The 16,967-nt window shown below is 43.7% G+C and overlaps 1 protein-coding gene across 10 annotated transcripts in view; it reads right to left on the bottom strand.

Moving 5' to 3' along the window:
* Positions 1 to 16,967, bottom strand: part of tnrc18 (trinucleotide repeat containing 18) — a 179,187-nt gene that overhangs the window by 104,494 nt on the left and 57,726 nt on the right. For all 10 annotated transcript variants that reach the window (XM_043711267.1, XM_043711266.1, XM_043711269.1 and 7 more), the window contains one exon: positions 1,877 to 2,002. In XM_043711267.1, coding sequence (XP_043567202.1) covers positions 1,877 to 2,002 — 126 coding nt within the window. The remainder of the gene's footprint in view (positions 1 to 1,876; positions 2,003 to 16,967) is intronic.

Raw genomic sequence — 16,967 nt, 5'->3', positions numbered from 1 at the left:
GTGGAAACCGAAAGTGTTGGAAATCCACAGCAGATTTTATGAGGAAGATAAATTAATCTCAAGGGGGCCAGTCAAAATATTAACCAATCATTCTCTCTCCGCAACTGACCCATCTGCTTTGTCTTTAACATTTAATTATTTTTGCATGTTCATCCAATTTGTTTTTCTTGCTCCTCAGTATTATTGTTTGCAAAATGTGCATTTTGGCTAGTAACAAAATGCGAAAAGAGAACATGTTTGGTGAACGCAAACGAATGTTGGGTGCATTGGCGTTTTAAGTTGGAAAACAAAATGTAGATGAGAGGATATCTCAACGTAAGCATTTCACAGCAAAGAGAATGATACATTTCTAGATAGATTTGCACACCATTTGTGGCAGTGTCTGCTATGAAGTCAGGTTTTATAAAGGCAAATTGAAACATTCCAGAGCAAGATCCCTTAACGGATCATGGCATATGCTCCTACTGAGAAACAATCAGAGGTCTGGTTTCCAAAACATCAAAGCTCTGTTCAATTTCTCTGACTCTTATTTCCCAAGATCAGCAAGGAAGCTCCCCAGGATATCAATCTAACATTGCAAGCCATATCATTTGACTGGTTGCTTAAATTGATAAGATTCCAAAGGTACCAAAAAAAACTGGAACATTGCAATCCATTTGATTATGTGTAAAGCTTTCAACTTCCATCTTTATGTCCTTTAGTTACATTCTAAGCATACAGTTAAATAATTCCTTGTTAAAGGAATTCAATTGGCTTGATATGAATCTTCGTATATTTACTATCTCTAAATGGAAAAGATCTTTGGGTTTACAAGTCTGGTCTTGCTGATTATAACTTGCCAGTAATTTCCTTGATTCTTCCATTTAAATCTACAATTACAAAGATCTGCCCAACAGCAATAATCCATGATATGCAGCATTTCAATATTAAGATTGCAGCCTCTTTCAGTCTGTCACCATAAATAAGCATTCCAGATGTCCACCATTTTATTAATCTACTGCAGTTAGTCCATAACTGCACCAAGGCTTCTTAAAATCTTGACATCATTATAAAGGTTTACAGAATCATGAGGGGCATAGATAGGGTAAGTAAAAAAGGTCTTTTCCCTGGGGTGGAGGAGTCCAAAACTAGAGGGCATAGGTTTAGGGTGAGAAGAGAAAGATATAAAAGGGATCTCAGGGGCAACTTTTTCACGCAGAAGGTGGTATGTTTATGGAATGAGCTGCCAGAGGAAGCGAAGGAGGCTGGTAAAATTGCAACATTTAAAAGGCATCTGGATGGGTACATGAATAGGAAGGGTTTAGGGGGATATGTACCAAGTGCTGACACTAGATTAATTTAGGATATCTGGTCGGCATGGACAAGGTGGACTGAAGGGTCTGTTTCTGTGCTGTACATCTCTATGAATTTATTTCCCTGAGAAAGTGAGGACTGCAGATCAGAGTTGAGGGTGTGGTGCTGGAAAAGCACAGCAGGTCAGGCACCATCGAGAAGCAGGAGAGTCGACGTTTCTGGTATAAGCCCTTCATCAGGAATTCACAGCAAAGAGAATGATACGTTTCTAGATAGATTTGCACACCATTTGTGGCAGTGTCTGCTATGAAGTCAGATTTTATAAAGGCAAATTGAAACATTCATTTCCCTGACAGTCTGCTCAACTAGATTCATTAACCAGCCTTGAAAGATACTGTTTATCCAGTGACGTAACCAGAATGGGGCTGGTTACACATGACATTGAGTAAATGGTCGGACTCTGTTATTCTGCCATTCCAGAGCTTTATAGTGCCAAGGCTTTAGTTTCCCTATATGACAACATCTCGAAGGACAAAAGAGGGAAAAAAATGGAGTGAACAGGCTAACAGAAACGGGCACTGACCTTTCTGAGACTCGAACAGACTATGCTGGCTGAGCTGAGCTAGAATCGGACTGCCGCTGCTTGGGTGCTCCAAGTGACCGAGTGGAATATATGGAGGGTAAAGACCGCTGGACAGGTGCGAGTAACCTGCAAAAGTGAAGAACAACATTTTACACTCACATCAGATGGTACACTTCCACATTATACCAGATACCATCACAATCAGGTACAATTCCCGGTCAGAGCCTCGTTTTAATAGTAAAGGGAAGAAACTGAATTCAACTTCGGTTGTGCGTTTTCCAGTCTCAGGATATTCCAAAGTGCTTTGTAGCCTTTGAAGTGCTTGGGAAGTCCAGTGACATAGTGTGGCAGCTATTTTGCAAACACCAAACCTCCCATATACAGCGATCTGATAAATGATATTGTCATCACATTTCAAGATGTTGGGTGCAGGATAAATATTGGCTCGAACGCCCTCGGTTTACCCTTTGAAACACTGCCGAGGAGCTTCAACATCCATCCCAACAGGGTATACAGAGCCTTGGTTTCACGTCTTCTTGAAAAGACAGCATCTCTGGCACTGTGGCACTCCCTCAGTGCTGCACCACCGGAATATGCTTACAAAGTCTTTCAACTGGGGATGTTCGGAGGGGTCTTGAGGAGTGAAATATTTTCACCATCAAAATGGGTGTGTGCGTCACAACAAATGTTTTTGCTCACTAATTCAATACAAAACCATAAAAAAATGTTTTTTGGGGGTGGTCACTTCTTTTTAAAATTGGGAAGTGATGAAAAGCCATGACTGGATAAAGCAATCAGAAGCAAGAATTATAGAATTCCTACAGTGTGGAGGCAGGTCATTCGGCCTATGCCGACTATCTGAAGAGCATCCCATCCAGACGCACACCCTCTAAACCCACAACCATACATTTCTCATGGCTAATCCACCTAGCCTGCACAAGCCTAGACACTGCAGGCAATTTCTTATGGTCTGTCCACCTCACCTGCACATCTTTGGACTGTGGAAGGAAACTGGAGCACCCGGAGACACAGGGAGAATATGTAGCAAGGATGGAATCGAACCCGGGTCCCTGGTGGTATGAGGCAGCAGCACTAACCACTGAGCCACCTCTCTCAAGCTATAATTCTTCAGAATGTTCACTGTCATAGAATAATTGGATACAGTGGCTTGCAAAAGGTGCTTAACTGGAGTGGGGTGGGGTTGGAGGAAGGGGGAGACACTTGAATCAATGAAGCAGATAATTTACAAATTGTTCTCTCCATGTGCACATGGCAATCAAATTAACATGGATGCTGTTCGGTAATACAAATTAAGTACTTTGTCAAACCTGCCAATAGACTGTGCTATCTTCAGTGGAGGCCAGATGAAGAAGGGTGGGTGGGGTACAAGAAGGTTAAAAGTTCAAAGGTCATGTCACCGGGACTAAACAAGTATTAGCAAAGGTCAGAGCAGATGTTTGACATCAACCCATCTCCAAAGCTAGGTGCCAAGGAAGACAGACTGGATAAAGATAAGCTATTTCCACTGGTTGGGTATTCTAGAACTAGGTGGGGGTATAGTCTGAGAATTAGGACCAGACTGTTCCAGAGAGGTAATAGATAATATGCTACACTGCCAGAGTGGTAGATGTTTGGAACACTCTTCCACAAATTGTTCATTTTAAATCTGAGAATAGATATATTTTTGTTAAGCAAAGGTATTCCAAAGGCCAGAGTATGGAGTTAGACCACAGATCAGCCATGATCTCAGCGAATGGTGGTACAGGCTCTGAGGGGCTGAATGGCCTACTTCTGTTCCTATGCTCAACAGAGACCCATCAGTGCGTTGAAAAATCTACCTCGTCAGTTCACCAAGGTCCACCACTTAACTCATAAACAAGGACTGAAGTGAGTTGGGTTTTCACTGACCTTCTTTTGCCTTTCAAGGATGAAATCTTTAGAGTGACAGGTTATGCAACAGCCAGCTTTACCACGCTCATTAATAACTCCACACTCGACAGGAGCTTGCCAGTGCTCACTCGAAGGCTTCCACGTGCCAAACTAGACTGACAGCCGAATCCAGCCAACTTGGAGCGGGAAGATGTAGGGAGCCTCAGGGGTTTTGGTTCGGAGAAACAGATGTTTCTGAAGAGTTTTCAGAACTTTACAAACCTTAATGGTTAGGTCTCAACTAAAAGTACTGCATCTGATTCTGGGCATCACGCTTTAGGAATGATGTCTAGAGCTTGGAGAGGGAAGGGGGAGGTTTACAAGGGCAGCACCAGACATGAAGGGCCATGCGGGTGATAAGGTGAAGAAGCCATTTTTCTCTGAGCTTTTTTTCTTCCCTTAGGACAGAGACAATTCAATGAAGATTTAATGGAGGGATTCAAAATTACAAGGGGCTTTGGTCAGGGTAAATAGGAAGAAATGTCTTATACTGACAGAAGGATGGGTCCTCAGAGGTTCATTGGTTTAAAAGAACTGGCAAAAGGGACAGAGGAAGATGAGGAGGCAATTTTTTTTTAACAAACCAGAAGGTGCTAGAAGCAACCTCCCACAGAACTTGCAAAGAGATATCGGATGTGTATTTGGAAATTGAGAAATGTGTGGCTCGATGTTCCGAGAGTATGGACAGCTCTTTCAAGTCACTGACACAATGGGCCAATGGCCTCCTTTGCTGCACTGTTCTTTGACTGAGCTTTAAATATCTTCGTTCAATATTCAGAACAAATGAAACAGCAGTTGAGTTTACAGTGAGTAGGATGTCATGATCTGTATCACTTAAACACATTTTCCGGTCAACAAATAAGTGAACAATCAATCCATGGACAAATGAAAGTACAGCAGGAGTAAAGTTACGCGAATGTGAGGACTGCAGATGCTGGAGATTAGAATCGAGTGTGGTGCTGGAAAAGCACAGCAGGTCAGGCAGCATCAGAAGAACAGGAGAATTGACAATCCGGGCAAAAGCCCTTCATCAGGAATGGGGTATAGTCAGCTATCCCACTCCTAAAAGGATGGTGCACTTCCCAGCGAACGTGACAGGATTGTATACATCGTGCAATAGTTAAGTCCTGCACCCTGCTACCCCCTTAAAGCTCTTCTCTGTCAGCTACACACTCAAAACCACGATATCCTTCCACACACTGCACTTTCCATCCCCCGAGCTGCAACAGAACTCCGACAAGCTGAGGCTCCAAGATGAGCGCAGGCTTTTCCTTTAAGTACAAAAACAAATGTGGAAACATACAGCAAGTTTGACTTGAGGTTCCTTCGGGACCGTGTGGGTCTAACATCATGCACATTCACCCAATTAAAAGCACCCCCCCTCCCCCCCCCCCACTTCTTCCTATAAGAGCTCTGCTCTGTGAGGGTCTTTTCCGCTTGTGTAACTGCAACCCAGCCCCCTAGGCAAATGCGAGGCTCTCTGTATGGCAAAGTTGTAACAGGCATCAGACATGTCACATCTGCTTACTGAGATATCCCTCACAACCACTCAGGATAGTCTTATTCACTCTTCTGTTAATAAAGGAAATCTCCTTACAAATTAGCATGTGCCTGAATATTCTGCGAAAGGAGATGATGTAGCAGCCAGTGGTCACATAAAACTTCCCCAGAAAAGAAAATCCATTTCTCTCTCGACATTAGCTTGATTCCCCAAGTGCAGATTGTAAATCATAGTATGCCAGATGTTTCACATTGTGCTATACCCTGTCACACAAATCAGCAGCACAGGAAGGCAACTACAGGGTCTGCAGTTCTACTAATGATTTTAATGCTCCCCCGATTAAATACTAATTTACAGAGGCCTGATCATCTGGGAGAGTGCTTCGCAAATACAGGCGTTGACCAGTGTGTCATCTGTTCCTACCAATTTCTTTCTGCTCATGTATCAAATGAGGCTGCACTCATCTCCTGCTGCACAATCTCACCAGCAGTTGTTTCTTTTTGGGGCGGAACACAGCCGTTTCTTAGAAACACAGGGCGCAGCAAGAGACCATTCAGCCTGTCTTGCCTGTGCCTGAACTTCACAAAATAATCCCATTGCCCATACACTTTCTCCATCTCCCTGGCTTCTCAGTGTATGTGCTAGCACAGGGAGTGGTTGAAGCGAATAGCATTTAAGGGAGAAGATGAATGAGTCAGTCAGGGAGAAAGGTATGCGATGGCATGCTGATGGTGTTGATGAGAGGTGAGCCAGCACAAAGCAAATGGATTGAATGGTCTTTTTTTCTGTTGCAAACTCCAGGTAGCTGTACACAAGCAATCAGTCATTCAATTCACTTTTGAATCGGTCAGCATCAGACAACATGTTACAGATCGGAATGACTTGCTGAGAAAATATAAAGAAATTCTCATCTTTCTCTGGTGCTTTTACCCAGTATTTAACTCCGCAGGTTACCAACACCAGTGGAACGAGCCGTTCTCCTTACTTGTGTTAACAAAGCCACGCCTCATCTTGCCCACGTGAATCTCTCCCTTTCCCTGCCCTGAGCAGTACAATTCCATCTTCTCTTGTCTTGCTGCCTAACTGGAGTTCCTCATCCCTGGTAACCATCCTGGTCTGAAGGCACAACACCAGGATGGAGACTGAGTCAGTCCACAGGCTGCTATTTCACCAGTCCCACTGCATGGAACTTCAAAGTAGCCCTTCAGCTCTCTTGGGAACTCAAGGGAGACTCAATGGGAAAAAAATAAGGGCAGGGAATCCACAGCAGAGAAACTGCGATAAGAACCTTGTCAAAACAGTACTTGCTTTACAAAAAAAAATCCAGAACTGAGAGTCTAATAAAAGCTGCCCCTATTATTTCATACTATAATGAACTGCTTCCTTTACTAAAAAAAATTGCCAATCACATGATCAGAATAATTGGTTATTTTTAGTTTCACACAATCGCCTGGGCTACTGTTTGAACAAGATACTATAATGCAATGGAGACCACAAGAGAATCTGTGACATTTTAATCCGATTGAGTTGGAGAAAAATCTAAAGGAAATAAATTACGTTCGCTCTGTCTAATTGGATTCAGTGTTCGGTTCTAACAATGAATAAAAGTTCTCTGTGGGAGAAATGTGTTCCCTCGTCTCAGGCTTATACCCTGTCACCTGTAGGTTTGCAAATGGAGCAAGCGGTAACGATGGGAGCCACATATGGCCCTAATAATAATCCTTTCCAGCAGGAATGGCTGGGTAAACTAATAGTAGATGATTTCCCACTCCACAATCTAGAGGTGACAGGGTCACATGTCACATACCAATGGATATCCAGTTGGGAATCCGATAACGTGCACAGCTCTCAACCAAACCTGAAGTACATAGCTGTAATTTTATCCCCCTGTCCTTTCAATATTTGCATGATCACACTTTTCAAAAGTAACTCCAATTTTTTTCAAGAAACACAGTTATGTTTATATGTCAGTAATGGCATTAGTATTATATGTAAAACAATTGTTAAAACTCTTGTTCAGTTACTTGCTGGGAATTTCATTTCAGTGGAAACAAATAATAAAAATAGGAAGCACCTGCAATTCTTTTGTTGAAAACTGGATTTACTTTCTCACCCATTTGTTTCAATCGGAAATAGATGCTTGAATTTTATTGAAACCCTGCTGTATTTATGCAGGGCCACTGTTTCCAGTTTTGGCTGCCATTGGTGGGAAAGGGTCAAAGGTCATAGACAACAATGTTCCGCTGGGAAGGGGTTAAAGCAGGGTTCCAACTTGCCTGATTTCCCAAAGAATCAAAGACTGCACTGATTATAAATTCAGCTCGCCTCAGATTTGTCCTCCGGTTATCTGCTTTGCTGAACTGGAGAACAATCATTTTGGTCCCAAAGGGGTGATTTTAAACTCAGGATTAAAACCCAATTTCCTTCTCCCAGTGTTTACCTTAGGAGGAAGTGCATTTATGTCAACCTTTGTGTTTAGCGTGCCATCCGTGAAACAACCTCTCCCCAACTCAGAGTGGATTAAAGGTTCAATTGAAACTTTAATGCGGGTAGCGAAGCCTTGAAACGTCCAAGGAGGGCAGGCTATGTGTTCCTTCAAAGCACCTTGTAAACACCCTCTCCTTTTCTGCCCTCAGGCTGTCTCAACCTGGAGGCCAGACAGTATAGGAGGAGGGAAGGGAATTAAGAACTGTTGCCTCTCAACACAAACCTGAAATCACTCCCTATGAGGAGGGCGCTTCGTTGTTTATGGCAATGGTACCATGCTTTAACCTCACGCACATTTCAAGTTTGTCAACCATCACTAAGACAGCCTCCTGGTTGTTGCAAGCAATTTTCAGCAATGGACTGTCATGCTGGGGGCCTTGAGGATGAAGCAGCTGCCATTTATTGATTGCAAACAGCAGTGCTGCTATCTCAGCAATAGGGGGCACTCTTTCAGAGGTTGATACTCTGAGAAAATTGTGACTCTGAAGTCAACTTACTTATTCTGGAATCCACCTCTCATTGAAAATACCATGTTCAAAAGGTGAAAACAGGATTTTGTTTTACCTCAGACACTGACCAGGTACAAACCCATGTTGTTGAATGTCATTAGCTTAAAAAAATCCATTGGAAAGAGCCAAGTGCAGGAGCCACTGATAATTACAATTTCAATCAGCAGTTTCATTGGAATTCTTTCTCAGGGTCACACTGAGGAGTCAAATTAAAAGGATTTTTTGGGGTAGATGAAGGAAATTATTTGTGAAGGTACAGAGAAAAAGGGAACATGCTTTTAAAATGAGAATTAGGTCATTCAACATTTAATGCCAGAAAGCACTTCTCTACAAAAAGAAATCACAAAACTTGGAATTCTCTTCCCCAACGTCCGGGGGGGGGGTGCGGAATTAACTGAGTATTTCAAAGCTGGGATTGTTCAATTGCTGTATGTTAGTTTTAGGGAATATGGAATCAATGTGGAAATTAGGATCAGTCACAGAGTTGTACAACACAGAAACAGACCCTTTGGTACAACTCATCCATACTAACTAGATATCCTAAATAAATCGAGTCCCATTTGCCAGCACGTGACCCATATCCCTCTAAACACTTCTGATTCATGTACCCACTCAGACGCCTTTGAAATGTTGTAACTGTACCAGCCACCACCACTTCCTTTTGCAGCTCGTTCCATGCATAAACCAAACGTTGCCCCTCAGACCCCTTTTAAATCATCCCCCTCTCCTCTTAAAGCGATGCTCTCTCATTTTGGACTCCCTTACCTTGTCTATTTATCCTATCCATGCCCTTCATGCTTTTATAAACGTCTATAAGGTCACCCCTCAACCTCTGATGTTCCGGGGAAAAAAGCCCCAGTCTATTCAGCCTCTCCCTATCGGTCAAACCCTCCAATCCCGGTAACATCTTTGTAAGTCTTTTCCGAAACCTTTCAAGTTTAACAGCATCTTTCCTACAGCAGGGAGACCTGAACTGAATGCAGTATTCTAAACATATAGCCTGGCCAACGTCCTGTACAGCCCCAACATGACATCTCAACTCCTACAATCAATGCACTGACCAATGAAGGCAAGTGTATTAAATGCCTTCTTCACTAGTCTGTCTATCTGTGACTCCACTTACAAGGAACTATGCACCTGCACCCCTAGGTCTCTTTGTTCAGCAACACGGCCCAGAGCCGTACCATTAAGTGGATTAGACCTGCGCCGATTTGCCTTACCAAAGTGAAACAGCTCACATTTATCTAAATTAAACTCCATTTGCCACTCCACACCCCAGTGGCCCATCTGATCACGGTCCTGTTGTACTCTGAGATGACGTTCCTCACTATCCACTACAATTTCGGCATCATCTGCAAACTTATCAACTGGACCTCCTACATTCACATCCAGATCATTTGTATAAATGATGAAAAGCAGTGGACCCAGTACTGATCCCTGTGGAACACCCCTGGTCACAGGCCTTCTGTCTGAAAAACAACCCTCCATCACCACCCTCTGTCTCCTACCATCAAGCCAATTTTGTATTCCTCTGGATTCCATGTGACCTAATATTACTAACCAGTCAACCACGTGGAACCTTGTCGAACACCTTGCTGAAGTCCATATAGACAACGTCCACTACTCTGCCTTCATCAATCTTCTTTGTCACCTCTTCAAAAAAACTCTGTAAAGTTAGTGTGACATTTTGACTAAGGGTGGGGTGGGGGGGGTGGGGGGGGGGGGGGGGGTGTTGAGGGAAGGGAAGAGGCTTGAGAGATTGAATGTCACTTCTGCAACATGAGAGCCTTTTGAAGATTCTTGGCTGTCAAGATAAAAGGCTGAAATATTGGTGCAGTGTTACAGGGAGGGATAGGGCAGGAGAAGGTGGAATTTGCCTCAGTCCTGTGTTGTTGATATAAGGTGGTTGTGATTTGATGCGGGAGGGAGATGCCCACTGTTTTCACCATGACTGGCACTCACCAATATAAAATGAACCCATTCAGCAGCAGCAGGTTCACCTTCCCCTGGGGTTCTGCCTTGTCTTGCAAGATAAACAAGACATGCAGCTTGTTATGCCCCCATTGCACTCTGTCCTGCTTATAACACAAAAGTGCTGATTGTCCACTCCCCATACTGTCCCCATTACCACACTTCATTGGCAACTGAGTATGGAACATTTAAAGGGAGGCAGCAAAAAGTGTAGATAAAAGGCTGCTTCTATGTTGTTATACGTCAGTGCACTAACTGAAGGCACTGGATCAGCAGAGGAGTCAACTTACAATGAACGTCATCAGCAACTTTCTCAAAAAAGCATAGCTGGCTTTCTGCAGCCCCCTCAGCCTTGATATGTCGTGGGTCATTAACACCAGCATTCCCAATGCACAATGGTAAAAACAATGACTGCAGATACTGGAAACCAGAGTCTAGACTAGAGTGGTGCTGGAAAAGCACAGCAGGTCAGGCAGCATCCGAGGAGCAGGAAAATTGACGTTTCGGACAAAAGCCCTTCATCAGGAATGCTCTCATTTATCTCCCCACTCTGCAGGCACCCTGCCTCTATTCCTGATGAAGGGCTTTTGTCCGAGACGTCGATTTTCCTGCTCCTCAGATGCTGCCTGACCTGCTGTGCTTTTTCAGCACCACTCTGATCTAGACCCCACTTCCCAATGCACAATACCCACTGTGAACCAGAACAAACCCCTCTTGGGAATATTCTCTATGTTGGAGTCTGTCTCTCCTCCGCCTCATGTGGCTTCACAGAGATGTAAATGAAAGGAGGTAAGAGAAACAGCAACAAATCAAGCTCCTGCTAAATGGGAAACAGAAGCCATTGACCAATCCGCCATCGGCCATGGATCAGCAACTCAATTCTGAGGCACAAGCTTATGCATTTTAAGTCCAGTATAGAGAGATACACGCAAACTGGGTTGACCCACAGTTGGAAGGTAAGGCACCATTGGAGGCACCACTTTCTGATGAGCCTTCAAATCAAGGTTCTGTTGGGTTGGTATAAAGCATCCTGTTACATTCTGTGAAGAAAAGTAGAAGAATTCTCCCAGACATTGACAGTAATATTTACCTCTCCACCAACATCCCTGAAAAGAGATGATGTTGCAATTATTTCATGGTTACCTGTAGATCTTCACTGTGCTCAATCTGGTCGCTGCACATCCTACTGCTTTGCTTTTATTTGTTCGTGGGCAGTGGGCATCACTCGCCAGTATTTATTGCCCATCCCTAATTGTCCTAGAAGAGGTGGTGGGAGCTGTCTTCACCAACCTCCACAGTCCTTTGGGTACAGGTACACCCACATCGCTGTGCAGGGGAGACTTCCAATAGGATGATCAAGAAGAAGTAAAGGGATGGTGCTTTAGTTCCAAAACCATGGGTGGCAAAGAACATGCACTTGGTGACATTCCCATGTATCCTCTGCCCTTGTCCTTCTAGGGAGTAGAGGTTTCAGGTTTGGAAGATCATGTCATTGGCTGTGAAGTATTTTGGGACATCCTGGGGTAGCAGAAGATGCTGAATGGATGCAGAGAGAGCAATGGGTGGGGTACCAGAATCTGGAGCTCTCAGAGATTTGTATGGCCGGTGGTAAGAGAGAGAAAGGCTGTGGAGAGATTGGAACCTGTGCCTCTGTAAGTGTTCAAGTTGTTGCTGTGGGCTAAGAGCCAATGTAAAGAGCATTGAGCGTGATGGGTGATGAGGATTTTGTGAAATATTATGAAGTGAGGAGCAGACATTTGGATGAATCAAACTTTATAAATGAAAGGCCAGCTGATGCAAGGTTGGAGTGGTTGAGCATGGAATTGGTGAAGACATGGAAGAGAAGGGTGGGACTAAGTGAGGGAAGTCCCGTGCAATTTTGAGAGGTGACATGATGCGGGCGACGTGGTCGAGATGACGCTGGAAAAGGAGGATGCGTGTCTCACAGAGGATGTGGTTTCTTGATAACTGCCCATTGATTCCTGTTGGAACAACACTCTGAAGATCAGGCAATGACCGAATCAGGCATAGCTGGACTGTTACCACAGGTACACGGCTGAGGTCTCTGTTGCCAATGTGAAAGAGCTATTGGGTAAGGGAAGCTCTTGATAAAAACATACTCCAGGATGAGTCAGCATCTCTGGGAAATGAGCTGTGCATTGGAAAAGAAGCTAGTATCCCTATAGCTTTGCATCATAGTTTTGCACTAAGTCATTAAATAAAATTCAGGTCTACTGCCAGAGCACTACTGCGTTCCTCAGATAGTTTCCACTATAAAATGCAACAGGCAGTCTTTAATATGTTCTCAGGAATATATTAGTATCAGATTGAGTGAGCCCCACTTGGTGTGCTTAGCTGAGTTTCAGCCAATGTAAAGGGAGACTGCCAAGCTAATGAAAAGCACATATGCAAGCTCTGTTTTTAGGTTTGTTCATTTGGCACCATCCTGCCTCTGGTGTCCTATAAAACAGACCCCAGATAGCCAAAAGGCAAGTGTACGCACCGCGGTAACTGGGCTCATGGTGACTCACCGGAAACTAGTCAAAGAGCTCTGTTTTCCGAATATACTACATCATCTGATTGTGTAATCGAGTACAACCCCAGAAATTCTGAGTTACAGCCTGACATCAGTCCCTCGGCAGACCTGCTCAGGTTCAGTAACCCTGTCTGTTCCTTTCAAATACTCTCTCTTCAGAAGTCAGAATCAGAGTTTCAGAATCAATGGAGGTCTAATTACTCAAAAGTATAATTAAGTAACCACCTACTAAAGTTAAAATCACTGGTATAAACCATAATTTGTTTTATAGTGTTATTAATAGTAATCCACCAAAAATCAGCATGTGTTGTGGTAACACTAACAAGATCATAAACCATGAGAATCCAGCATTCCTGCTCAGTACTTAACTGCAACAAGATTGGTGGAACCATGAACACAGCAATTCAAGTGGAATCCTGCACTCAGCAGTGCACGCTGGAAGGGGTTAATTCACAGATGGATGGCTTGTATTTGAACAGAGAAATGGGATTCGTTACAATAAGTGCATGAGTCACTGCTGAACAACAGAAAGTTTGGCCTGAGTTAAGTCTGATTCACTGTCTGCCAACCACACCTAGGTTTTATGGTAAAGCAAACTCAACAAACAAGGAAAGACCGGGCTTGGCTTGAGGACATGGATCTAATGCTGTAAAAACAAGACCTTTGCAGTTATTAAAATGGCTTAATTAACCCTTCAGTGACTCATCTCACCTCTTTCCTGCCCTGTTCCGTCCCTGATTGAATTGGCTGACACACTGGACTCACTTTCATACATTTTTTTGTAAAGATAAGTGATCCAATGGCACTTAAACTCAGCCTTGGCCACAAAGGGAGAGCTCACTCCCAAAGCTATGCTGATTCAGTCTGTGCACTATGAGCTATGGAAAGGTAGGAACGCAGCTTTATCAAGGGTGTTCAATGGTGGTGGTGGGGGGGGGGGGGGGGGCGGAAGGCGCATGGGGGTGACAGTGAGTTACCTTTTGTACCTGTGCAGTGATTTAAACAACAACTTTCACAAAAACAGGAAAGTTAGCCCAATAGGTCAATGCTGGCGTTTGTGAACTTCCTCTCATCTCTCTTGTCTCACTGTATCGGCATGTTCTTTGGTCTTAGTGAAATTATCTAGCTTCCCCTGATGTGCACTATGCTATTTCCCTCAGTTACTCCGTGTGCGGCAAATTCCACTCTCCAGACGAAGACATTTCTGCTGAATGCCCTAGTGGATTTATTAGTGATTAGAATCCCGAGGATTCCATTCCCAACCAGTGGAAGAATCATTTTGTCTGTGCCTATTATTTGGCAAGATCAGAAGTTGGAATTTCCACACAGTGAAAATCTCCTGACTCCCCAGTCTCTACGCCTCTGACTGACAAATCTAGAGTGTGATGGGTTTGCTTTGTCTTTCTAGACAGGTCTAGATCGAATGACCCTCAACACCATTCAGTCATTGCGTCTGGAGCAGATCGATTGCAATGAAACTCAACCCCAGAAGCAAAGTGAAGCTTTTTCCCTCAGGTCAGTTCCTTTAATTTGCTACTGAATCATTTAGGCCTTCAGTCTGACTGAATGTTTGATTGGTACCCCATCCACTTGGTTAAACACCTACTCCCTCCACCACTAAGGTACTTTTGGCATTGTTGTGTGCAAAGATTTCTATGGCAATATGTTCCAAATTCAAGGCATTTGCCAACGAGAAGGATATCAAAAGGTGGGCTTTTAAGATTGAAGGCAAGAGCTTCAATGTGAATACAGTCCCAAATTCAAAAGCTTTGTTCCTGATCTTTAATCATCTGGTAGCAGGTAGAGAGGAGGCTGAGCTTTCTGATGGGCCTTCTCTCTTCAGTGACATTGTCCACTGGCATCGAAGAGGTGGCAGCAATCTGAGCTCGATAGATACTTGAAGCCTTCTGTGACTGTCAGGATATATGGTGAACCATAACAGTGCGGTTTTGATTTACTGTTTTTCCTTTTATTTAAACTGAACTGTGAATCTGATTTATTATACTGGATGTGCATCCACATAGATCTGTTCTCCTGCTGACACTTATCTCAGTGCTGGGCCAATCGCTGGAACTGAAATAGGCATAAAAAAGCAGAAAAAACGGACTTCAAGCAGGGAAAGACTGACATTTTTGGGAGCATTCAGTCGGACTGAAGGTCTAAATGATTCAGCAGCAAACTAAAGGAACTGACCTGAGGGAAAAAGCTTCACTTTGCTACTGGGGTTGAGTTTTGTTGCTATTGATCTGCTCCAGACGGAATGTCCAAATTGTGTTGACCAGCCGAATACTTGGATGAGCTGACTTGTCGTTTCTGAACATCTCTCTTTCTCTCTCAACCAAAATTCCTGTTACTACAACAAGTTGCATTTCTGCAGTGCCCTGATGTACAAAAATGTCGCGGGTCTCTTCACTTGGGATAAAGGAAATCCATGCCGAATCCAAGGAGAAGGCGATGTTGGCACAGGCTGGCTAACAGCTTGGTCAAGGAGATAGATAAAAACCAGATGCCTGGTGGTGCACTGGCACAATGCAACAATGAAATTATGGAAGTATATTGTGCCAATTACTGCAACAGGATTTTATATAGATCACAGCCAGCAGACTTTCCAGAGGCTTTTACCAATCACTGCATGTACACCATATTAAAAAGTGTTCCAAAAAATGTGGTAATTTTTAGAAAATATGCATGCAGTGATGCGCATAGGTTACATCATGCAGAGCAAATCACTACTTAAATTAGCAGCTTCCTCCTCGACATTACAATGGTAGGGTTGGCTTACAGGTGTAATTGCATATTTATAACAATCCTGCCTGGGAAGTGGGATCAGAACGAATTGGTGGATCTTTGCTAAGTCATCGACAGTAATAACAAGTTCACCGGGTCTGGCCGGAAGCATCCCTGGAGGTGTGCTCACCTGATGTCTCCCCTCCAATCACCCCACCCAGTCAGAATCATCGCCAATATTTGAACTGATAAACCACTGTGTCCAAAGGAAATTATTAAATTAAACCTCTTTCTTTTAAATGTCCCTATGTTTTTTTCTCCTGTGTTACTCATAGCTGTGACCAGATTAATCTTGAATTCCATGGGACTTTAGGAAAAACCTCAAGTGGCTGCCAATGCTTAATAATGGGAAAGGCAACATGAGATGACAAGTCATTGCTCTGATGTACTGTTGGCTAGCTAGGGAACAAGTCCCTTAAAAATGGCAATGATAGTAATATTGAGAAAACTGGCCAAACTGAGGTAAAGATGATGCTGACTTAGTTCCATTCTCAACCAGTCTCCATTTCCATGGATGTCCAGAATGGTAGACCTGTGCACACAATTCAGATTTCAGGATGGGAAAGTATTTCCCTAGTTTGGTTTGGAAAAAAACTATTACTTCTCCTTTTAACAAGGTTTGGATTCTAATCCTGATCAGGTTATCAGATGCAGCCTCTTCCTACAGCTCTGTCTTCTCAGGCAATTGCACATTGCTGAATAAAACCATTGTGCCCAGCCCACTTTTGTTGACTCTTTGAAGGCACCATCTAATTTGTTCCACACCCTTTGCCTTACTCCACAGCTCTCCATTACCCACCCCCACCCTTCCACCCTTGCACTGCACCACACCGCTCCCCCCCCGCTCCACCCCCCAAACCGTTTCTGGTCTTCATCCAATTCATTTTTGAAACGGACCACTCAATCTTCTTTGCCAACCTTCTTTGCTCAGGATTGAGGGTGAACCCCAGTTCATTGGGTTCAGAGACTGGGCAACCACCTCTTCATACAGTCCACCTCAGGTCAAAACAAAAGTTGCCACAATATAATCAAATCATCTCTTCCCCCCACACTCCAACATTTTCCCCAAAGGCATTAAATTCAATTCCCAAAACGCTTCGGTTAAGTCACCCCTTAACCTTCCCTGCTCGAAGGAGACGGATCCCCATTTCTAGGATCTCTCCTTTTAACAGCAATAGAAAGAAGGTCAGGATATAATCACAGAGATTGAACACAGTTACACTTGAGAGAAGTAGAAACATCACAATTCACTCTGGATTAGTGGTACTGGAAGAGCACAGCAGTTCAGGCAGCATCCAAGGAGCAGTAAAATCGACGTTTTGGGCAAAAGCCCTTCATTTGGAATAAAGGCAGAGAGCCTGAAGGGTGGAG

The sequence above is a fragment of the Chiloscyllium plagiosum genome, chromosome 21, assembly GCF_004010195.1.
Source record: "Chiloscyllium plagiosum isolate BGI_BamShark_2017 chromosome 21, ASM401019v2, whole genome shotgun sequence".
Classification (NCBI taxonomy): Eukaryota; Metazoa; Chordata; class Chondrichthyes; order Orectolobiformes; family Hemiscylliidae; genus Chiloscyllium; species Chiloscyllium plagiosum.
The sequence above is the reverse complement of the archived record's forward strand: the minus strand, read 5'-3'. Positions and strand labels throughout refer to the sequence as shown.